At 52.3% G+C, this 21841-nt stretch overlaps 1 protein-coding gene, 1 non-coding gene and 1 pseudogene across 4 annotated transcripts; 2 read left to right on the top strand and 1 right to left on the bottom strand.

Moving 5' to 3' along the window:
- Window positions 1-154: 154 nt before the first annotated feature.
- LOC122120625 lies at window positions 155-5395 on the bottom strand (annotated as a pseudogene).
- Window positions 5396-6747: 1352 nt separating this feature from the next.
- LOC122120681 (melanoma-associated antigen D4-like) lies at window positions 6748-14115 on the top strand. Of its 3 annotated transcripts, none has more exons than XM_042694933.1 (13): window positions 6748-6866; window positions 7772-8076; window positions 8325-9140; window positions 9536-9742; window positions 9872-9935; window positions 10143-10222; window positions 10605-10696; window positions 11309-11388; window positions 11472-11514; window positions 11918-11980; window positions 12930-13044; window positions 13217-13647; window positions 13908-14115. In XM_042694933.1, the coding sequence occupies exons 2-13, from the start codon at window positions 7867-7869 to the stop codon at window positions 13915-13917; spliced, it is 2211 nt and encodes a 736-aa protein (XP_042550867.1). In that variant the 5' UTR covers window positions 6748-6866; window positions 7772-7866; the 3' UTR covers window positions 13918-14115. The 3 variants fall into 3 exon arrangements, with proteins under 3 accessions (XP_042550867.1, XP_042550868.1, XP_042550869.1); XM_042694934.1 differs by having other exon boundaries at window positions 7836-8076; XM_042694935.1 differs by lacking the exon at window positions 13908-14115 and having other exon boundaries at window positions 13217-13651.
- Window positions 12547-12676, top strand: LOC122120699. The gene has a single exon (XR_006149775.1). It is a non-coding gene; the product is annotated as a small nucleolar RNA SNORA11 (small nucleolar RNA).
- Window positions 14116-21841: the final 7726 nt, after the last annotated feature.

Consider the following 21841-nt stretch of genomic DNA (forward strand, 5'->3'; position numbering starts at 1 on the left):
AGTATAGACAGACCCCATCCCCTAACCATGCCCATAGCAGAGGCAAGCATCTCTGTAGTTTACCAATTGTCTTGGCTTAGGAGATAGCTTGTTCTGCTCTCAGATCAGTACTGAGGAACACACAAAAATGGGACAAGGTTAGCTCAGGTGATACTTACTTCTGCTTCACAAAGTCATCTGTGATGAGCTTCCTCAGATCCCCAAGGAATGGGTGCCTCACCCTGAGGGCAAACAAAGAAATCCGTAACTAGCAACAGACAGAAGCACTTCCTGGTATGATAGTGAGCTTTCCTGACCACAGAGCACCCTCTTGGAGGACCAGACACACAGCCGAGGCCAGATGACTGGGAGTCTGGGATGCCCTATAGGAGGGGCTTGGGGAGTTTCCCCCCTCCCCCACCCCTGCCCTCCCACCTCTGGTTGTCTCCCTGACATTTCCACAGGGGACAGAGATCTGAGTGGGGGCTGAAAGCTCCCGGCTACAGCTAACACCATGCATCCTGTTGAGGCCCTCTGCTCTCCACCTAGGCCAAGGTGTCTCAATTTCCTGCACCAGACCCCAGGCTACTGCAGTATGTTGAGTACTCCACACCACTGAGCTGGAAGGAGCAGGGAGCCAGTCATACCCAGGACGAAGTCCCATCTTGCGGAGTGCCTCCCAGAGGACAGCTGCGAGGGGAGACGGGGTACAGGAGTTTGGCACACAAAGATGAGATCACGACCAAACCCCTAACTTCAGGGCCAGCACTCACCCTCGCTGGCACGGTTGCCCATTCATGAAGATGATGCCCAGAATCACCAGGAGGAGACTCAGCCGCGGAGTGTCCTTGGTCCTGAGGGTAGACAAACAGGGATGCTGTCCAGAGGCCATTTTTTCCACACTATAGCCTGCAACCTGCTCACCAACTAGCTTCTCTCAGATTTCCCAGCACCAGGGAAATTCTCCCTAGACACACACAGGGCCAGCTTCCCTGTGGCACACAATTAACTCACATCCCCAATAGCCTGAGCCTTATCACCTCATCTGTAACAGGGGCATGCCCATATTGCCTTTCCAGGGTTCTGTAGGGGACAGGGTGAGGCCGGGGGTGAGAGTGGGAGCAAAAGCTCCAAAACCCACAACTGGCAGATGCACACCTTGTTGACCCTGTCTATGCTCAACAGGCACCTCCTGGGCGCCCACCTTACCAAGCCTGGACCATGTATGGAAGCAAGAGGTAAGCCCCTGTTTTCTCACAAGCTGATGGGGGAGAGGGATGCAGAGAAGGAATCCCAACCACAGCTGAGCCCCAAGATACTGCCTTTCATCCAGCAGACACTGCATGCTACTTGCTGAGAAGGAAAGTTTTGCTGGGTTCTCAAGAGTTGTGTTCCTGTCTCTGAGAGGATGGGGGCAGGGGTAGGGGCACCTCCAAGGAGACCACTGCCCTCTTCTCCTTCCTTACTTTCCCAGGAGTCGAGCAGAAGAATCCCGTGTGCACACAAGAATGTACAGGTGTTCCTCCTTGTCTATTTCCTTCAGGTGGATCCCAAACTTCTACATGGCAAGAAAAGAGTGAGATGGATGAAGCCAGGTGCCAGGCATTGTGCAGTCACAATGTTTCCCTCGGCCAAAGTTCACACCGGTGCATGAAGGTGGGAGAAGACAGAAGGCTCTGCGGGCTGCTCGAGGGAGCCCTGGCACCGGCAGAGACAACCAACCTCACCTCAGGAGTCACTCAGAGAGCAGGAAAGGAAGGCAGCAGGGAAGGGGCTTGTGACACACTGCTGCGTCAGTGGAAGCTAAAGTGGAGGGCTACAGAAGGCTTCCAGAGAAGGCACAACAGGAAATGGTCCTGTGGGGCAGGGGAGGAGGGGGTGGGGCGGGCACAGGCTGCCCTGCTGCTCTTGTGGCACACAGCCTCCCATCCCCTCACCCACCTTTTCTAGCGTGTAGGTGGCTCGTTCAATGATCTCAGGAAAATGCTCATCATATTCACGGATGACGTCCTTTAGCATGTCTACAGGAAGGGAAGATTTGGGGAACGCACCTGGGTTGAGTGGGGGCCCAGAACTGCAGCACGTGGGCCAGTCGTGCTGAAGACAGTCTTTCAGAACCCCAGTCTGCAGAAGTGGAGGAACTCACCATGGCCAGAGGATGGTGGCAAAATGATAAGCAAACTGATGCCCACAGAGCCCGGAATGGCAGAGGGGCACAGGCTGCCTACCTGAGCGCTTAATGGGGATCTTCTTGTAGTCCTTAATCATCAGGTATTTTACCAACTTATTTGCCTGGACAAGGAGGAACACAAGGGTGGGTTGAGTTTTGGGGGGGGGTTGTTGTCAAGGCATGGGTAACTGCTGCAGAGGTTGGCCCATGGGGGCAGGGGAGGAGGGAGACAAGAACGGCAGACTTTCTTACCCTCTCTTGCAGAAGAGTCACGTTGCGAGGGGGCAAGGACAGCACATGCCTTGAGGGGATCTGGGACCGAGAGCCCATGGGGGGCTCAGGAGCCAACTGAGCCTGCACCGTCAGTGGGGGCTGCAACACTCTCCAGGTTGGTGGGGCCACAGGCGGCTCTCTCTCCTCTTCCTCACTGCTCTCGTATTCATCATCCAGGTGCTTAGACTGGACCATGAGAGAGAGAGGAGAGACCCAGATCTTCTAGACTCTCCGTGCAGTAACACTCAGCACACAACTTACCCAAAGCAGGCACTTGGCAGTATAACAGCAGTACAAGCAGTGGCTGGCATGAGCTCACCAAGTGCCAGACTGGGAGCCAACCTCCTCTCCCACCAGCCCAAGGACAGAGATTTCAGAATCAAAACATGCTCAGGAAAGGTATGCTGGGGAAACATAGGCATGCTGAGAGGGGAGGAGGGAAGGGAAGGGGGAGAGGGAAGGTGAGGGGAAAGGTAGAGAGGGACGAAGAGATGAGGGATTAGGGGTGAGGAAGAGAGAAGGGGTGAGGATAGGGGAAAGAAGAGGAGCCTGGAGCTGCACAGATGGCAGGGATGTCTCACCTTCTTTGTCCTCTTGCCTCCCATCCTGGCCCAGGGCTCAGTACCCTGCTGAGCAGTGGCAGCTGCCCCCTCAGGCTCAGGGATGCTTGTAGCCATCTTGGCCTTGGCAGCAGCTGCTGATGTGACATTCGGAGGCTCTACCCAACGAGTCTTGGCCAGAGCCTTCCCAGACCTGGTAGTCTTGGGCTGCAAGGCTGCCTCCTCCCTGGCAGGTGTGGCCAGAGGCACACTGGAAGCAGTACTGGAGTCCCCTGTGGTGGCCTCTGGGACTGAGGCTGGTCTCTTGGGGTATGGGAAGGCCATGCCACTGACACCTGCTGGCTGAGTGAAATCAAAGACATCCTTCTTGTCCAAGAAGGCTGTCTGGGGCGGGGTAACATCCATCTCCCTGGCACTTGGAGCCTGAGAGAAAGCACAAGCAGTACTAGGGCCCTCGACAGCAACCTCCTGGGCCAGGGAGGCTGCAGGGGACTGTGTGGAGGTTGCCCGAGCCACCTCACTGTTAACTAACACCAGGGGGGTCTGTGGAGAAGCAAGGGTTGTCTCAGGGGTGGCCTGCTGAGCCTCAGCATGTGTCCTGGGCTGAGCATCCACCCCTGGGGTCTGAGGCGGGGTCACCAAGTGATTAGCGACCACCTGAGTGAATGCCCTGCGGGCGGCAGCTGCAGCAGCCCGAGAGGCTCGGTTGGAGGCAGCAGAGCGGGCTATGTTGGCCGCTCTGGCCTCTGTCTCATTGGCGAGGGTGTCTGGATCCAGCTGCAATGCCTCCACCAGGGTCTGAGCCAGTACAGGGTTCTCCAGTTCCCAAGGTTCATTCTGCAAATCCAGAAGGCAGGGAAGGGAGGGCAGAAAGCTGCACGCTGGCATCCCGTGCAAGCTGGGCAGCCCGGGTTCCTCCCAGCAGCCAGCCCTGGTCACCCCCAAGACCTTCCAAAAACCCCTCCTCTGAGCAGGACAGCTGGCCATGCCTCCTGCACTCAGCCAGCCCTTCCCTTCTTCCACCGCCCCTCCATAGGCCACTAGGTCAAGTCCAGGGCCAGCAGGGGCCCGGGGAGGGGCCTCACCGATAAGATGTGAAGACCTGAACCCAAGGTATCAAAGGCTCTGAGGAGGTGGATGTCAAAACTGGTGAGGGTGCCATAGCCACCAAAAGCACCAAATTCTTCATACTCATTTCCCCCAACCATCTCTTCCTCCCTGACTTGGCTGCCACCCTCATCCATGTCTTCCACACTGGAGTTTCCTGGCTGCACTCTGTAGCTTCCCTCAGCCATGCTGTGGGTCCCAAGGAGGAGTCAGCTCAGCCTGTGAAGGAAGGTGAGGCAGCTGCAGGGGGGAGGGGTGGATGCAGTGGCAGGCGGGATCTCTCCTGGGCCGAGAGGAGACAGCAATCATCAGGTTACCAGGCAGTACTAAGCAGCATCAGAGCAGGGGATAATGGGATGGTTGGGGTGGGGGTGGCGGCGGCCATGATGGGGTACGCTGTCAGGGGCAGAACCGGTGCTGTGCTGAGAGATAGAGGAGATCTCTGGGGAGACACTGCGCTGAGAGGGGACAGGGCATTTGGATGCATAGGCTCCCTGTCAGTGCTTAGAGTTGAATAGCTGGTGTAATGAATGGAGGCCTGGGTTCTCTAAGGGATGCCTTAAAAGAGGAGGAAACAAAGGGCTAGCTAGAATTTAAGGGCCTGAGCAGCAGACGACTGAGATCAAAGGGAAGCAGATGCGAAAGCTAGTCAACAGGAACAGGAGAGGAAAGCTTTGTGAAACGGAATCCCAAAGACGGGTGGCCGGGTCAGGGCGGGGCGTGGAGGTGGGAATTCAGCCGATTCCACCTTGACTTGGATTCCGACTGGAGCACTAGGGACCGATGGGACGGGGCCCCGTGGACCTAGGTGAGGTTCCAAGTGGAGCCCTGGAGAGCTCGAGTCCAAAGACTGAGTCTGAAAGCCGACAGGCGGTCAGTTCTTTTGGAAGAGCGGTGGGGGTGGAGGCCTCGGGTTAAAAGGAAGCTCAGCTGAGAACACACGGGTCTGGTTGGAATCACAGGGGCGCTCGGGATCCTGGGCTCCAGTGCCAGTTCGGCTCAGATCTGGGTGCCTGGGTGTGATGGTCGTAGGGGCGGTGGCGTAGGAGCCCTACCTAGACCTTGGGTCTCATGGGGTTCGGGTTCTGAGGGCACCGGCTTTGTTCAGACACCGAGGGCCGGGGGGAGGGCGTAGCGGCTCGGGTTGCACTCGCCCTGGCCCGTTCGGGTCTCGAGCTGGGTCCTTACCTTCTCTGGGGCCTCCAATGGCGTCCCGCCTCAGCGCCAGGAACCAGGCAGCTGCGCCCTCGCACACTGCAGCTGCCAGCACAGCAGCTCCGACCACCCCGCCCCTAGGCTTCGCGAATCTCCCCCCTCTCCCCCCCCAACACACACACATACACACAAACCCCGCGCACAAATTACTCCACCCCACCCCAGTGGCTTGGATCCTGCGCATGCGCGGATCCCCTCCAGCCCGCCAGCTTTCCCAACAAAAGCCCTTTCCTCCAGGTCTCCAGTGCGCATGCGATTTTGCCGGCGGGCAGAATGTCAGGTCGGGTGGCAACAGCTTGTGGGTGGGGTCACTTCTTCCCCGCCACATTCCCCCTCACCCTTCCTCCTCTGACTGAAGACGTGCACACTCGTCCCGTGCCGGGTAGCTCAACTCACTCAACAATCCACCCTCGCTCCCTCCCCTCCCCCCCACTAGTACACAACAAGCTTCAGTTCCTGCCCTGTCACCCAAGCTCCTCCAGCCTCATCTTGGATGTTCTATGCCCCACTTCCCCAAAGTGACCCTTAGGCCACATTAATGAAGTCCCTAGCCCGGTCCGCAGCTGCAACAAGTGGAAATCCTAATTCTATGGTTCCAGAAAATGGAAATGCCCAGATCGTAGACTGTCCACTTCTAAGCACTATACCCACGTTTAGTCCTCAGCTCCACCCATGATAGCCCCTTCTGGGAATCAATCCCTCCATGGCACATTCCTCTCTTGGGGTACTAACAGCAATTTTGCCTTTTATTAATTGTGTCTTGCAATTTAGGTAACTATTGTCATGGGAAAAGGAGCTCAGGTCTGGGTGGAGATGAGGACCAAAGGTGAGTACAATGCTTACACCACCACCTATCTCCAGGACTCCCACCACACTGGGGACAACTCTGAAGCACAGATGCATTTCACCAATCAGACTGGGCCTGTAAACACAAAAGGCAAACTTTGGGCTTGGATCTTCCTTACTGGGGACAGTGGGACCCACCCTATCTTTGGAGTGCCCATTCTCCAACTGCCTCATAGTTTTTCCTGATTTTGCCTTTTTTTGTCATTTTTTTTGTCATAGTTTTTGACCCTTCAATAGGGTGGGTTGTTGTGTACTAGTGGGGGGGAGGGGAGGGAGCGAGGGTGGATTGTTGAGTGAGTTGAGCTACCCGGCACGGGACGAGTGTGCACGTCTTCAGTCAGAGGAGGAAGGGTGAGGGGGAATGTGGCGGGGAAGAAGTGACCCCACCCACAAGCTGTTGCCACCCGACCTGACATTCTGCCCGCCGGCAAAATCGCATGCGCACTGGAGACCTGGAGGAAAGGGCTTTTGTTGGGAAAGCTGGCGGGCTGGAGGGGATCCGCGCATGCGCAGGATCCAAGCCACTGGGGTGGGGTGGAGTAATTTGTGCGCGGGGTTTGTGTGTATGTGTGTGTGTTGGGGGGGGAGAGGGGGGAGATTCGCGAAGCCTAGGGGCGGGGTGGTCGGAGCTGCTGTGCTGGCAGCTGCAGTGTGCGAGGGCGCAGCTGCCTGGTTCCTGGCGCTGAGGCGGGACGCCATTGGAGGCCCCAGAGAAGGTAAGGACCCAGCTCGAGACCCGAACGGGCCAGGGCGAGTGCAACCCGAGCCGCTACGCCCTCCCCCCGGCCCTCGGTGTCTGAACAAAGCCGGTGCCCTCAGAACCCGAACCCCATGAGACCCAAGGTCTAGGTAGGGCTCCTACGCCACCGCCCCTACGACCATCACACCCAGGCACCCAGATCTGAGCCGAACTGGCACTGGAGCCCAGGATCCCGAGCGCCCCTGTGATTCCAACCAGACCCGTGTGTTCTCAGCTGAGCTTCCTTTTAACCCGAGGCCTCCACCCCCACCGCTCTTCCAAAAGAACTGACCGCCTGTCGGCTTTCAGACTCAGTCTTTGGACTCGAGCTCTCCAGGGCTCCACTTGGAACCTCACCTAGGTCCACGGGGCCCCGTCCCATCGGTCCCTAGTGCTCCAGTCGGAATCCAAGTCAAGGTGGAATCGGCTGAATTCCCACCTCCACGCCCCGCCCTGACCCGGCCACCCGTCTTTGGGATTCCGTTTCACAAAGCTTTCCTCTCCTGTTCCTGTTGACTAGCTTTCGCATCTGCTTCCCTTTGATCTCAGTCGTCTGCTGCTCAGGCCCTTAAATTCTAGCTAGCCCTTTGTTTCCTCCTCTTTTAAGGCATCCCTTAGAGAACCCAGGCCTCCATTCATTACACCAGCTATTCAACTCTAAGCACTGACAGGGAGCCTATGCATCCAAATGCCCTGTCCCCTCTCAGCGCAGTGTCTCCCCAGAGATCTCCTCTATCTCTCAGCACAGCACCGGTTCTGCCCCTGACAGCGTACCCCATCATGGCCGCCGCCACCCCCACCCCAACCATCCCATTATCCCCTGCTCTGATGCTGCTTAGTACTGCCTGGTAACCTGATGATTGCTGTCTCCTCTCGGCCCAGGAGAGATCCCGCCTGCCACTGCATCCACCCCTCCCCCCTGCAGCTGCCTCACCTTCCTTCACAGGCTGAGCTGACTCCTCCTTGGGACCCACAGCATGGCTGAGGGAAGCTACAGAGTGCAGCCAGGAAACTCCAGTGTGGAAGACATGGATGAGGGTGGCAGCCAAGTCAGGGAGGAAGAGATGGTTGGGGGAAATGAGTATGAAGAATTTGGTGCTTTTGGTGGCTATGGCACCCTCACCAGTTTTGACATCCACCTCCTCAGAGCCTTTGATACCTTGGGTTCAGGTCTTCACATCTTATCGGTGAGGCCCCTCCCCGGGCCCCTGCTGGCCCTGGACTTGACCTAGTGGCCTATGGAGGGGCGGTGGAAGAAGGGAAGGGCTGGCTGAGTGCAGGAGGCATGGCCAGCTGTCCTGCTCAGAGGAGGGGTTTTTGGAAGGTCTTGGGGGTGACCAGGGCTGGCTGCTGGGAGGAACCCGGGCTGCCCAGCTTGCACGGGATGCCAGCGTGCAGCTTTCTGCCCTCCCTTCCCTGCCTTCTGGATTTGCAGAATGAACCTTGGGAACTGGAGAACCCTGTACTGGCTCAGACCCTGGTGGAGGCATTGCAGCTGGATCCAGACACCCTCGCCAATGAGACAGAGGCCAGAGCGGCCAACATAGCCCGCTCTGCTGCCTCCAACCGAGCCTCTCGGGCTGCTGCAGCTGCCGCCCGCAGGGCATTCACTCAGGTGGTCGCTAATCACTTGGTGACCCCGCCTCAGACCCCAGGGGTGGATGCTCAGCCCAGGACACATGCTGAGGCTCAGCAGGCCACCCCTGAGACAACCCTTGCTTCTCCACAGACCCCCCTGGTGTTAGTTAACAGTGAGGTGGCTCGGGCAACCTCCACACAGTCCCCTGCAGCCTCCCTGGCCCAGGAGGTTGCTGTCGAGGGCCCTAGTACTGCTTGTGCTTTCTCTCAGGCTCCAAGTGCCAGGGAGATGGATGTTACCCCGCCCCAGACAGCCTTCTTGGACAAGAAGGATGTCTTTGATTTCACTCAGCCAGCAGGTGTCAGTGGCATGGCCTTCCCATACCCCAAGAGACCAGCCTCAGTCCCAGAGGCCACCACAGGGGACTCCAGTACTGCTTCCAGTGTGCCTCTGGCCACACCTGCCAGGGAGGAGGCAGCCTTGCAGCCCAAGACTACCAGGTCTGGGAAGGCTCTGGCCAAGACTCGTTGGGTAGAGCCTCCGAATGTCACATCAGCAGCTGCTGCCAAGGCCAAGATGGCTACAAGCATCCCTGAGCCTGAGGGGGCAGCTGCCACTGCTCAGCAGGGTACTGAGCCCTGGGCCAGGATGGGAGGCAAGAGGACAAAGAAGGTGAGACATCCCTGCCATCTGTGCAGCTCCAGGCTCCTCTTCTTTCCCCTATCCTCACCCCTTCTCTCTTCCTCACCCCTAATCCCTCATCTCTTCGTCCCTCTCTACCTTTCCCCTCACCTTCCCTCTCCCCCTTCCCTTCCCTCCTCCCCTCTCAGCATGCCTATGTTTCCCCAGCATACCTTTCCTGAGCATGTTTTGATTCTGAAATCTCTGTCCTTGGGCTGGTGGGAGAGGAGGTTGGCTCCCAGTCTGGCACTTGGTGAGCTCATGCCAGCCACTGCTTGTACTGCTGTTATACTGCCAAGTGCCTGCTTTGGGTAAGTTGTGTGCTGAGTGTTACTGCACGGAGAGTCTAGAAGATCTGGGTCTCTCCTCTCTCTCTCATGGTCCAGTCTAAGCACCTGGATGATGAATACGAGAGCAGTGAGGAAGAGGAGAGAGAGCCGCCTGTGGCCCCACCAACCTGGAGAGTGTTGCAGCCCCCACTGACGGTGCAGGCTCAGTTGGCTCCTGAGCCCCCCATGGGCTCTCGGTCCCAGATCCCCTCAAGGCATGTGCTGTCCTTGCCCCCTCGCAACGTGACTCTTCTGCAAGAGAGGGTAAGAAAGTCTGCCGTTCTTGTCTCCCTCCTCCCCTGCCCCCATGGGCCAACCTCTGCAGCAGTTACCCATGCCTTGACAACAACCCCCCCCAAAACTCAACCCACCCTTGTGTTCCTCCTTGTCCAGGCAAATAAGTTGGTAAAATACCTGATGATTAAGGACTACAAGAAGATCCCCATTAAGCGCTCAGGTAGGCAGCCTGTGCCCCTCTGCCATTCCGGGCTCTGTGGGCATCAGTTTGCTTATCATTTTGCCACCATCCTCTGGCCATGGTGAGTTCCTCCACTTCTGCAGACTGGGGTTCTGAAAGACTGTCTTCAGCACGACTGGCCCACGTGCTGCAGTTCTGGGCCCCCACTCAACCCAGGTGCGTTCCCCAAATCTTCCCTTCCTGTAGACATGCTAAAGGACGTCATCCGTGAATATGATGAGCATTTTCCTGAGATCATTGAACGAGCCACCTACACGCTAGAAAAGGTGGGTGAGGGGATGGGAGGCTGTGTGCCACAAGAGCAGCAGGGCAGCCTGTGCCCGCCCCACCCCCTCCTCCCCTGCCCCACAGGACCATTTCCTGTTGTGCCTTCTCTGGAAGCCTTCTGTAGCCCTCCACTTTAGCTTCCACTGACGCAGCAGTGTGTCACAAGCCCCTTCCCTGCTGCCTTCCTTTCCTGCTCTCTGAGTGACTCCTGAGGTGAGGTTGGTTGTCTCTGCCGGTGCCAGGGCTCCCTCGAGCAGCCCGCAGAGCCTTCTGTCTTCTCCCACCTTCATGCACCGGTGTGAACTTTGGCCGAGGAAACATTGTGACTGCACAATGCCTGGCACCTGGCTTCATCCATCTCACTCTTTTCTTGCCATGTAGAAGTTTGGGATCCACCTGAAGGAAATAGACAAGGAGGAACACCTGTACATTCTTGTGTGCACACGGGATTCTTCTGCTCGACTCCTGGGAAAGTAAGGAAGGAGAAGAGGGCAGTGGTCTCCTTGGAGGTGCCCCTACCCCTGCCCCCATCCTCTCAGAGACAGGAACACAACTCTTGAGAACCCAGCAAAACTTTCCTTCTCAGCAAGTAGCATGCAGTGTCTGCTGGATGAAAGGCAGTATCTTGGGGCTCAGCTGTGGTTGGGATTCCTTCTCTGCATCCCTCTCCCCCATCAGCTTGTGAGAAAACAGGGGCTTACCTCTTGCTTCCATACATGGTCCAGGCTTGGTAAGGTGGGCGCCCAGGAGGTGCCTGTTGAGCATAGACAGGGTCAACAAGGTGTGCATCTGCCAGTTGTGGGTTTTGGAGCTTTTGCTCCCACTCTCACCCCCGGCCTCACCCTGTCCCCTACAGAACCCTGGAAAGGCAATATGGGCATGCCCCTGTTACAGATGAGGTGATAAGGCTCAGGCTATTGGGGATGTGAGTTAATTGTGTGCCACAGGGAAGCTGGCCCTGTGTGTGTCTAGGGAGAATTTCCCTGGTGCTGGGAAATCTGAGAGAAGCTAGTTGGTGAGCAGGTTGCAGGCTATAGTGTGGAAAAAATGGCCTCTGGACAGCATCCCTGTTTGTCTACCCTCAGGACCAAGGACACTCCGCGGCTGAGTCTCCTCCTGGTGATTCTGGGCATCATCTTCATGAATGGCAACCGTGCCAGCGAGGGTGAGTGCTGGCCCTGAAGTTAGGGGTTTGGTCGTGATCTCATCTTTGTGTGCCAAACTCCTGTACCCCGTCTCCCCTCGCAGCTGTCCTCTGGGAGGCACTCCGCAAGATGGGACTTCGTCCTGGGTATGACTGGCTCCCTGCTCCTTCCAGCTCAGTGGTGTGGAGTACTCAACATACTGCAGTAGCCTGGGGTCTGGTGCAGGAAATTGAGACACCTTGGCCTAGGTGGAGAGCAGAGGGCCTCAACAGGATGCATGGTGTTAGCTGTAGCCGGGAGCTTTCAGCCCCCACTCAGATCTCTGTCCCCTGTGGAAATGTCAGGGAGACAACCAGAGGTGGAGGGCAGGGGTGGGGGAGGGGGAAACTCCCCAAGCCCCTCCTATAGGGCATCCCAGACTCCCAGTCATCTGGCCTCGGCTGTGTGTCTGGTCCTCCAAGAGGGTGCTCTGTGGTCAGGAAAGCTCACTATCATACCAGGAAGTGCTTCTGTCTGTTGCTAGTTACGGATTTCTTTGTTTGCCCTCAGGGTGAGGCACCCATTCCTTGGGGATCTGAGGAAGCTCATCACAGATGACTTTGTGAAGCAGAAGTAAGTATCACCTGAGCTAACCTTGTCCCATTTTTGTGTGTTCCTCAGTACTGATCTGAGAGCAGAACAAGCTATCTCCTAAGCCAAGACAATTGGTAAACTACAGAGATGCTTGCCTCTGCTATGGGCATGGTTAGGGGATGGGGGTCTGTCTATACATGTGTATGGAAAGTAAAATTCTTGGGCAGTCATAGGGAGAGGGAGCACCAGTTGGTTGATAATAATGATCAGGGTGTGATATGTGCAAGGTGTCATTGGGCACTGACCCTGCAGGCTTTCATAGGATATCCCCCTGTTTTTTATGCCTGAGCAACATGGAGCTCTGAGAGTAGTCTCTTGAGTATGGGCCCCATCTGGTTACCCAGGAGCACAGGTCTCCTGGTTTTCACACTAGAGCCTACTTCACACTTGGTCCGTGTGTGTGTGTGTGTGTGTGTGTGTGTGTGTGTGTGTGTGTGTGTGTGTGTGCATTTGTGGGATCATGCAAGAGTGCACAGGAAGGGTTATAAAGTCCTTTTCTGTAGTACATCTTTCCAGTCTAGACCTCTTGTCAGAATCTATGAAGTAGGGTGTGCTCAGAGCAGGGAGCCCAGAGGATGGCTCCTCTGTTTACAACACACCCAACAGGAATCTGGGGCCATTGTGATGAAGGGGCACAACATTTGTGCCTTCTCTGGGAGCAAGTGCCCTACAGGTGTCCCCTCTGCAACTCCACTTGGATTCCAGTCACAAGGTGTGGAGACCTCACTCTTGGAGGCCAGGGTGTTTTGAGCAAGTCAGGGGCTGTCGGGCAGGGCTGGTCACCTCTGTGATATGAGCTGCAGCACTGGGGTGGAGGAGGGACAGACCCCCACCCCCACCCCACAGCCCCCCTCCCCGCCCTGAACCCATCAAGTCAACAACAGGTCTGTTTGGCTAGAAGCAAATGCTATTTTCCTTTCACCCTCAGGTACCTGGAGTACAAGAAGATTCCTAACAGCAGCCCACCTGAGTATGAATTTACCTGGGGCTTGCGAGCCTGCCATGAGACCAGCAAGATGAGAGTCCTGAGATTCATTGCCCAGGTACTAGAGACCCTGTGTCTGGTGCCAGGTATGGAGGTGGCATGCTCTGGCCTGATCCCAGTCCTGTTTGTTGTTGCCATGGTGCTGGACATGCATAGGAGTGTATCATAGGTAGCAAGTGCTTTCTGAGTGTGAGATGTCCTGTCACTAAGGGTGCTGTTTCCCACATCAGAACCAGAACCGAGACCCCCGGGAATGGAAGGCTCATTTCTTGGAGGCTGTGGATGATGCTTTCAAGACGATGGACCTGGATATGGCTGAGGAACATGCCAGGGCCCAGATGAGGGCTCAGATGAACATCGGGAACGAAGCTCTGATTGGGCGGTGGAGCTGGGATGACATCCAGGCTGAGCTGCTGACCTGGGATGAGGATGGGGATTTTGGTGATGCCTGGGCCCGCATCCCCTTTGCTTTCTGGGCCAGGTACCATCAGTACATTCTGAATACCAGCCGTGCTAACAGGAGAGCCACGTGGAGAGCTGGTGTCAGCAGCGGCACCAATGTTGGGGCCAGTACTAGCCTCCTGGATGGCCCTAGCACCAGCTCCACCATCCGGACCAGAAATGCTGCCAGAGCTGGTGCCAGCTTCTTCTCCTGGGTCCAGTAAGATTTCCACAGGGAAATGCCACTCTGCGGGAGGGCTATGGAGGAGCTGGAACAGCTGGGGAAGGGGGAGGAGGGAGGAGGGGAGAACAAGGAGGCTTGTTGGGGGCAGCAGTGATGGTGGGGAAACATTTGTTTCACTCTGTCTGTCTGTGTGTGTGTGTGTGCGCGCGCACGCGCGCGCACGCGTGTGTGTGTGTGTTCCTTCTTGATAGCTGTGTGTTTGAGCCACGTTCTCCCCTTTGCTTCCCGTGCTCCAGACAGCGTTGAGAAACTGCAGCCATTATCCTCACCCAGCCAAACTGCCTCCTCAGACTCCCTGCCACCCGACACTCCAGGCCCTTCACCCCATGGCTTGGAGAGACCATAGGAGATGAAGCTTCCCTCACTTTTCCTGCTTTCCTCGTGTGCTGTTTCTTGTGTGTTTGAGTCTTTGGTATCAGTGTTACATTAAAATTGCAAAGTTAATTTGGATGCTCCCTTCTTTACCTGCGTGTGTGTTGTGACAAGAGGCCTATCCCAACAAGAGGCCTGAGCCTGGGCTGGTATCAAGGAGGCCAAGTAAGACCCAGTGAGCCCCACCTCTGCAGAAAATGCCCACAGGTATATGGTAGGATGCTGGGAGTTGTGGAGATTCCATCCGAGTGGGAAGACATTGAGTTCAGAGCCTCTGCCCCTGCACATGGTTACATGATGTCCCACAAGGGTTGTCCAGGAGTACCGGCTGGATGCCAAGAGAGGAAGGGGGAAGGGGTGTGCCCCTGTCTTTTCCACTGAGGAAGACATAATGAAAACAAAGGTTTATGCAACCTAGCCTGCCTGTTCATTGCCTGGGAGGGAATAGAAGACCGTTAGGAGATTCGTTGCTCTTCTCCAGAAGTCGCCCACTGAGGCCTAGGCTAGGCCTAGCTGGTGGGGTAAGGGCTGAAAACTCTCCAGGTGCAAGGCAATGAGGGAAGAGACAGGGCGACCTAGAAGTAAGGGTGACCTAGAAGTAAGGGCTCAGTTGCAGTCCAGGTCAGTGTCCACAGAGCTCCCCCCACCCCCCAACAACCAGGACAGATGCAGTGAGCAGTGTCAGCATCCCTGCTTCCCCCTGGCTTCTTAAAGCAGCTAATGTCCAGAAGAGAAGAGACTTCTATCTCAGTCTCAGCTACACTCTAACCCTGACTCAGTGCAGCTACATAAATGGTGAGGCCCAGTAGAAAATGACCCCTTGAGTCTGCTTAACAGTGATTAAGAATTTCAAGACACTGATGGGAGAGCATTAAACCAGAATGGAACTCAGTTTGAGTGTGGGACTTCATAGGTCACACACCCAAGACCTGAGCTTATTTTTCTTTCTTTTTTTTTTTTTAATAAGTTTTTTTTTTATTGTGAAAATACTGTACAGAGGGGTTACAGTTACATGAGCAAGGTAATGAGTATATTTTTTATCAAGCATTGTTGAGTTTATTTTTCTTACAGGCTTGGGTGATGGGTGTCCAACTGTCTTCTGGTGTCTGGAGGTCTACTGACATTCTGAGATTCTGACAAAACACAGTGCCAGAGCTACACACACACACACACACACACACACACACACACACACACACACACACACACACAAATGGAATCCTTTCAGTTGTTGAGATCACGTGAGATATGATGCCCATTTAATATGGTGAATTACACATAAGGTGGCTGGGACCTGCTGGGACACAGCTGAACGCATGTAGGCGTGTGTACCTTTTCTGTCATCAGGTGTGGAGGTAGGGGGAGTGGGCACCTAACATCAGCCTCAGGTATGAGGTTGAGCTCTGTGTGTGTGGAGGCACTTGAAATAAGACAGCCCACTGAGAAAGATGGAGGAAACAAGGGAAAGGCAAAAGGGAAAAGACTAGGCAGATAGAAGTAGCCTTTAGAGATGATACCCATTCCTCTTTCTGGGGCCCCTGGAGGGATAGAGATAACACTCTACTTTTTTCTGAAAACCTGGGGAAGATAAGCTCTGATGGATGCAACCTGAAGGAAGCAACACCCCTGGTGACCCCGAAGGGTCAGGCCCCCCTTTTGTCATGGTAGTAACCCAATCAGATGCCAGAACAGCGGAGATTTGCCCCCCAAAAGACTATAAATGGGAGTCCCCAATGAGCACTGCCGTTTCTGGGCCCCACGTCTCACTCTGTTATACCACCACAAAGTCTGCACTCTCCTCTACCTTGCCTGGGAAGGAAGTGAATCAAACCTCATATGGCATAAGGTGGCCCTCACAGTAAGGAGTTGAAGTTGGAGGCTTAAACCAAGCTGTGAGTGCCTAAGACTCTTTTCCTCAGTTTCTCCAGCATCTTTTTTTTCTGGTAGTCTTTGACTGTACTCCCACTTCTCCTGCTTCATCATTCTTTATTTGGTGGAGAGGAAGAACTCAAGACTCTGAGATGGTGTCAAATCCATAGAGATATAGTACAGGGCAGCTCCAGGCTGGCTGGCTGCTGTATGTAATATCTTCCCTTCCCAGGGTGGATTCCACCAGTGGCCCAAACCATACACTGTGCAGAGGATGGAGCTGAGAGCAGCCTGGCTGGGAGAAAGGGAGCAGCCAGCCTGGCAGAGAGCAGAATTAGGATTGCCTTGGGAAAAGCAAACTGACTGTGGATCCCATGGGAATGTGGCAGGGGAGATAGGTGAGGAGACATTATTTTAAGTACAAATAAAAAGGGCCAGACTCAGAAGTTGGAACCAGCAAGCACCTAACAAAGCAGTTAAGTATCCCTCCATTTAAATGCTAAGTTGCCAGTACTGGCAGACCTAAAAGGTACTAGCTGTCTAACACTGTCCTCTCCTTTGAAATGGTAGAAAACCTAGCAGCTCTATGTAAATGGATACGCAGTAAAATGAGAAGCTTATCTGAGCAAAGGAGACAAAACAGTTCACCTGTGGCCCCTATGTTTTTGGTAGACCCAGAAATATCTCCACATTTTAGAACACCAAAGCAACACCAATCTTGGGTACCTACATCCATTGCCTAAGGGTTGGTGATTGCTAGATGTGGCCACCTTTATTCCACCAACTCAGAAAGAATAAAAGCCAGGAGGTAACAACTGCCATTTTGAGTCTTTAACTCTCATTTCCTTCATGGAAAGCATGACATGTTTCTCTCTTTCTCTCTACTTTAACTCTGTTATACTAAAATAAATCCTTTCAGAAACTTTCACTTTGTGAGACTCTCCTTTTTGCCAGATACCCTGAGATGATTTTCATGCATGGCCATCAAGGACCTGTGGTTTTGTGTGGAAACTGGGAAACCAAGGGAACTCCTCACCCCTTCACCAGTGTCAGGAAGATCAGGCAGGGCACCTGGAGACCTCGACTCCTCACTCACTCACCACCAAGAGATGACCAAGAGATGCATGTCTTGCACTCTAGTCCAGGCCTTCCACAGGCATCCCACCATTTCTCATTGGCACATGCTTGAGTTTGCATGGCCCTTGTAGGTACCTCGTCTGTGGCAGTGGCGCCAATGATGTTTGGCTGCTCTGCCTGACCTGGCCTGATGTCTCTATCTCAACTCCTCCTCTACTTGTTCATGGACAAACATTGGTGGATTCTTCAGCTTGATTTCCACTTATTGATGATTATTCAGAAAGTTGTTCTGAATATCCATGCTCAATTCCAGTCTGAGCTGTGTTGCCATCTAGCAGCATCCTGAGAGGAGGGGCTGATCAGACCCATCGTGTGGATGATGAACCTGTGGCTCCCAGAAGGAGGTCACTGGTCTGAAGTCACACAGCCAGAAAGCAGCAGCACAAGAACTGAAATCTAGCAGGCAGGACTTGCTCTGTCTCTTACAATCTGTTGCCTTGGACGGCTCACAGGGTCCTGGGGTTAACACACCTTCCTGCTTCTCACTCTCCTCACACCAGTCCTCCTGTCCACCATGTTGCACATCCCAAATCCCATTGCCCACTCACTGGTGCTCTGGGGTCCTGTCCCCACTCTTGAAAGATGTAGTGAAATAACAGTAGAGAAGGGACATGACTTGCCTGAGTTCTCAGACCCAGCCCTGCCACTGCCCCATGAGTGATCTGGGCTCAGCCTCTTCTATTGGACATGTGCCTATCCTTTCTAATATACGTGTTCAAACGGTCTGCCTGATTATGATTGGGTTCTCTCCCTAAAAATGAAAGATGGGGCCTCTATATGTTTCACATACCTTTTCTTTGTCCTGTGTATACATTACAGATGTCCTTGCTGAGTCCATAACTTGTTATTTCATTTTTTTTAATGACAAAGAGCAGTGAGGAAAAACACTTACTTGGAGTATTACTTTCTTTTTCTTGTTTTCTTTGTTTTTTCTTTTTTTTTTTATCAGCTGTGGGGCCTGAACTCTGGGCTTGGGTGCTGTCCCTCAGCTTCTCAGCTCAAGGCAAGCTCTCTACTGCTTGAGCCACAGTGCCACTTCCGGTTTTCTGGTGGTTAATTGGAGAAAAGAGTCTCATGGACTTTCCTGCCCAGGCTGGATTTGAATCGTGATCCTCAGATCTCAGCCTCCTGAGTAGCTAGTATTACAGGCGTGAGCCACCAGTGCCTGGCCTTACTTTCTGAGTTATAGAAGTAAGGTTTTGGACCTCAGCATGCTCACCAAGACATCATCATTCCCTTGCACAAGTCTTTCATTTTAGAATTTTAAAATTTATATTTACCATCTGAAGAAATGTGACAGGAGTTCAAATCATATCAAGTATCTTTTCTGACTACAGCAGAATGAAACTAGAAACCAAATCCAGGAGGATATTTGCAAAGTTAACAAAACTGTTGAAATTAAAAATAGCCATCGAGTCACAGACCAAAAATTATCGAGGCAAATTAAAGCAAAGGCACAATATACCACAGCTTGGAAGATGCAAAGAAAGCCAGCTTCAAGAGGAAGTTTAGAATGGCAAATGGTGACTTAAAAGAAAAAAGATCTCTGACCAACAACCTAATTTTAATTTAATGTTCTTGCCTATCAGTTGGACAGAAATCTGCACCCTTGCTTGGCTTCTTCTTGTTTTCTGCTCTCTCTCTCTCTCTCTCTCTCTCTCTCTCTCTCTCTCTCTCTCTCACCTCCTCTCTTTCCCCTTCCATCCTCCCTCCCTCCTTTCTTTCTTTCTTTCTTTTTCTTTCTTTCTTTCTGTCTTTCTTTCTTTCTGTCTGTCTGTCTTTCTATATTTTTCTGTCTTTCTTTGTTTTTCTCTCTCTGTTTTTGTTTCTCTCTATATCTTTTTCTTTTCTCTCTCTCCCTTTCTTTCTTTCTTTCTCTCTCTCTTTCTCTCTCTTTCTTTCTCTCTCTTTCTTTCTTTCTCTTTCTCTCTCTCTCTTTCTTTCTTTCTTTCTTTCTTTCTTTCTTTCTGTCTGTCTGTCTGTCTGTCTTTCTATATTTTTCTGTCTTTCTTTGTTTTTCTCTCTCTGGTTTTGTTTCTCTCTATATCTTTTTCTTTTCTCTCTCTCTCTCTTTCTTTCTCTCTCTCTCTCTCTTTCTTTCTTTCTATACCAGGGCTTGATTTGATTGAAGATCCTCACCCTGCCTTTTTCATTCAAATCAGGTGCTCAACCCCATACCTCCATTTATGCCTTTTTGCTCAATAGAAGGAGATGTGCGTCTCACTATCCTTTTCTGCCTGAACTGTCTACAAGCCCTCATATTTCAGTCTCCTGAGTAGCTAGGATTACAGGTGTGAGCCACCAGAGCCCCACTATTACCTGCTATTTTTATAGCTCTTTGAAAAACTTATTTGACCCTCCTCTTTATCAGGCCTTACATTGTTATTATTTTAACCAAATTTGTTTTTTTTCTCTGGGCTATAAAAGTACAAGGGATACAGGTTAAAGGTTTATACTGCTAAACTCTGAGGTAAAGATTGATGGCTGCACTTCAAATTGGGACGACACTTGACATCCTAACTAACTACAGCATAAGAGGGCACCTGTGCCCTGATTTAGAATAACTTCTCTGCTCATATTCTAGACAATTGAGCCTATATAGTAGAGCCCAGATCACAGTCTTGTCTGACTCTGCTATGTACTTGGGAGTTTTCTGTCTTCTTGGTCCTTCAGAATCATGTGGTAAAAGGAAACAATAATGCTTTACTATTTTTCTTGGTTATAATCACCTATGGGAGAACATACTCTGATGCTATATTTACTGCTGTGTCTCACTGGTGCCCACCTGTTGCTCTCTGTTTCCACAGCATGACGCTTCCTTCTCCTTAAACATCACTACCACTCATTATGATCTCCAAAGAATGTTCCCCTTGTACATGGCCCCCTTGGATCATGGAGGATTTGTGAGTCTCAGCTGTCCCAGCTGTCACTATCCACAAAGAGCAAGGACAAGAGATTCCTGGCCTAGGTCTACCCCCATACTAGCAGGAGGTAGCTAAGACTGATAGAGTTCCCATTCCCTATAAGATTCTAGGGTAATAAGTGCTTGATAGTGGTAACAGAGGTAGCAGTTAGCCATGAAATGTGGGGAAAATAAATGATGTAGAGATCGTCAGGAGGGAGAATAAAGCTGGGAGGATCTTGGGATGAGGACTGGGTAAAACTGCAAGACCCTGTCTGAAAAATAACTAAGTGGGAAAGGATGGAACCATTGTGTGTGTGTGTATGTGTGTGTGTGTGTGTGTGTGTGTGTGTGTGTGTGTGTGTGTGTCCTGGTTCTGAGTCTTGAAATCAATGCATGGGCACTGTTCCTAAGATGTTCACTTGAACCACAGCTCTGCTTTTGCCTGGTGTGTGTGTGTGTGTGCGTGTGTGCGTGTGTGCATATGTGTGTGTGTGTGTGTGTGTGTGTGTGTGTGTGTATGTGTGGTTAATTGGAGACTCAGGACTTTTCCCACCCAGCTGGTTTTAAATTGCAATCCTCAGATCTCAGCCTCCTGAATAGCTAAAGGATAATGCTTTTTGATTCAAGTGGTAGAGCAAATGTAAAGCCTTGAGTTTATTTTTAAAATTTTCTTTTTTTTTATTGTGAATATACTGTACAGAGGGGTTACAATTACATGGTCAAGATAATGAGTACATTTCTGATAAGAAATTGTAGCCTCCTCCTTTGTTTCCCCTTCCCATTCCTTCCCATCCTCCCCACACCGCCCCCTCCTAATCCTCCTCCCCACCCCACCAAAGTTGTAAAGTTCGTTTTTCTACATAACGACTTGTACATCTCATTGTTGCAATGGATCCACCTGTATCCCTATTTAAAGGATTTGTTTTTTCCCTTCCCCTCCACAAATTATACCAACCTCAAGCCTTGAGTTTAAACTCCAGTGCTACCCTCCCTCCCACCTTCCCGCCCCCTCAAATCATTTGAAGCTAAGTGCCTCCTTCTTTGGAAAAGATCCACATTAATTGCCAAACTCTTCAGTAGACTAATTAAGGAAAAGTTAGAAAAGACTCATATAACTCAATTCAGAATAGGACACTTCACCACTGATGCTGCTGAAATAAAAAGATGAGTGGAGACTACGAGGAATGTCAGTATATTAGATATGTCGACAAACTAGACAACCTAAAAGAAATGAGGAAATTCTGAGAAACATACAACCTACCAAGACCGACTCATGAAGAAATATAGAAGCTGATCTAACCTGTAACTAGTAGGAGACTGAAGCTGGAAACCCATACATCCCTAGCGAAAAATCAGTTTGCAATTTGCACCAATCCTCCTCATTGTCTTCCAAAACTGAAAATGAGAGAACACTTTCAATTCATTTTAAGAAGACAGCATTACCCTGATAACAAGTCACATAAAGAGACCTCAAAGAAAAGACAATAACAAATATCCTGAGAGAATGTTGATGAAAACTTTCTGAATCAAACACTCTCAAAGCCCAGAAATATAGACTCAAGCCTAAAATCACAGCTTCTCAGCAGACTGAAACTTGGGGGATCATGATTTGAAGCCAGCCCAGGTAGAAGGGTCCAAAACACTCTCTCTTCAATTAACCAGCAATAAAGTAGAGCTGGAGGCATGGATCAAGTGGTAGCACTCCAGCCAGGACCAAAATGTGAGTTTAACACCCTGAGTTTAAGTCATAATATCAGTAACAAAGAAGAAGAAAAAAAAGGAAGAGGAGGAGGGGGGGGGGAGGAGGAGGAGGAGGAGGAGGAGGAGGAGGAGGAGGAGGAGGAGGAGGAGGAGGAGGAGGAGGAGGAGGAGGAGAAGGAGAAGGAG

The sequence above is a fragment of the Dipodomys spectabilis genome, unplaced genomic scaffold, assembly GCF_019054845.1.
Source record: "Dipodomys spectabilis isolate Male_0828 unplaced genomic scaffold, ASM1905484v1 ptg000176l, whole genome shotgun sequence".
Classification (NCBI taxonomy): domain Eukaryota; kingdom Metazoa; phylum Chordata; class Mammalia; order Rodentia; family Heteromyidae; genus Dipodomys; species Dipodomys spectabilis.

Bases quoted from the DNA above. Each gene is read 5' to 3' on its own strand.
- LOC122120681 (XM_042694933.1), top strand. From the start codon at position 7,867: ATGGCTGAGGGAAGCTACAGAGTGCAGCCAGGAAACTCCAGTGTGGAA. The intron at 9,743-9,871 runs GTAAGAAAGTCT...CTCCTTGTCCAG, and splicing joins TGACTCTTCTGCAAGAGAGG to GCAAATAAGTTGGTAAAATA. The intron at 11,981-12,929 runs GTAAGTATCACC...TTTCACCCTCAG, and splicing joins GATGACTTTGTGAAGCAGAA to GTACCTGGAGTACAAGAAGA.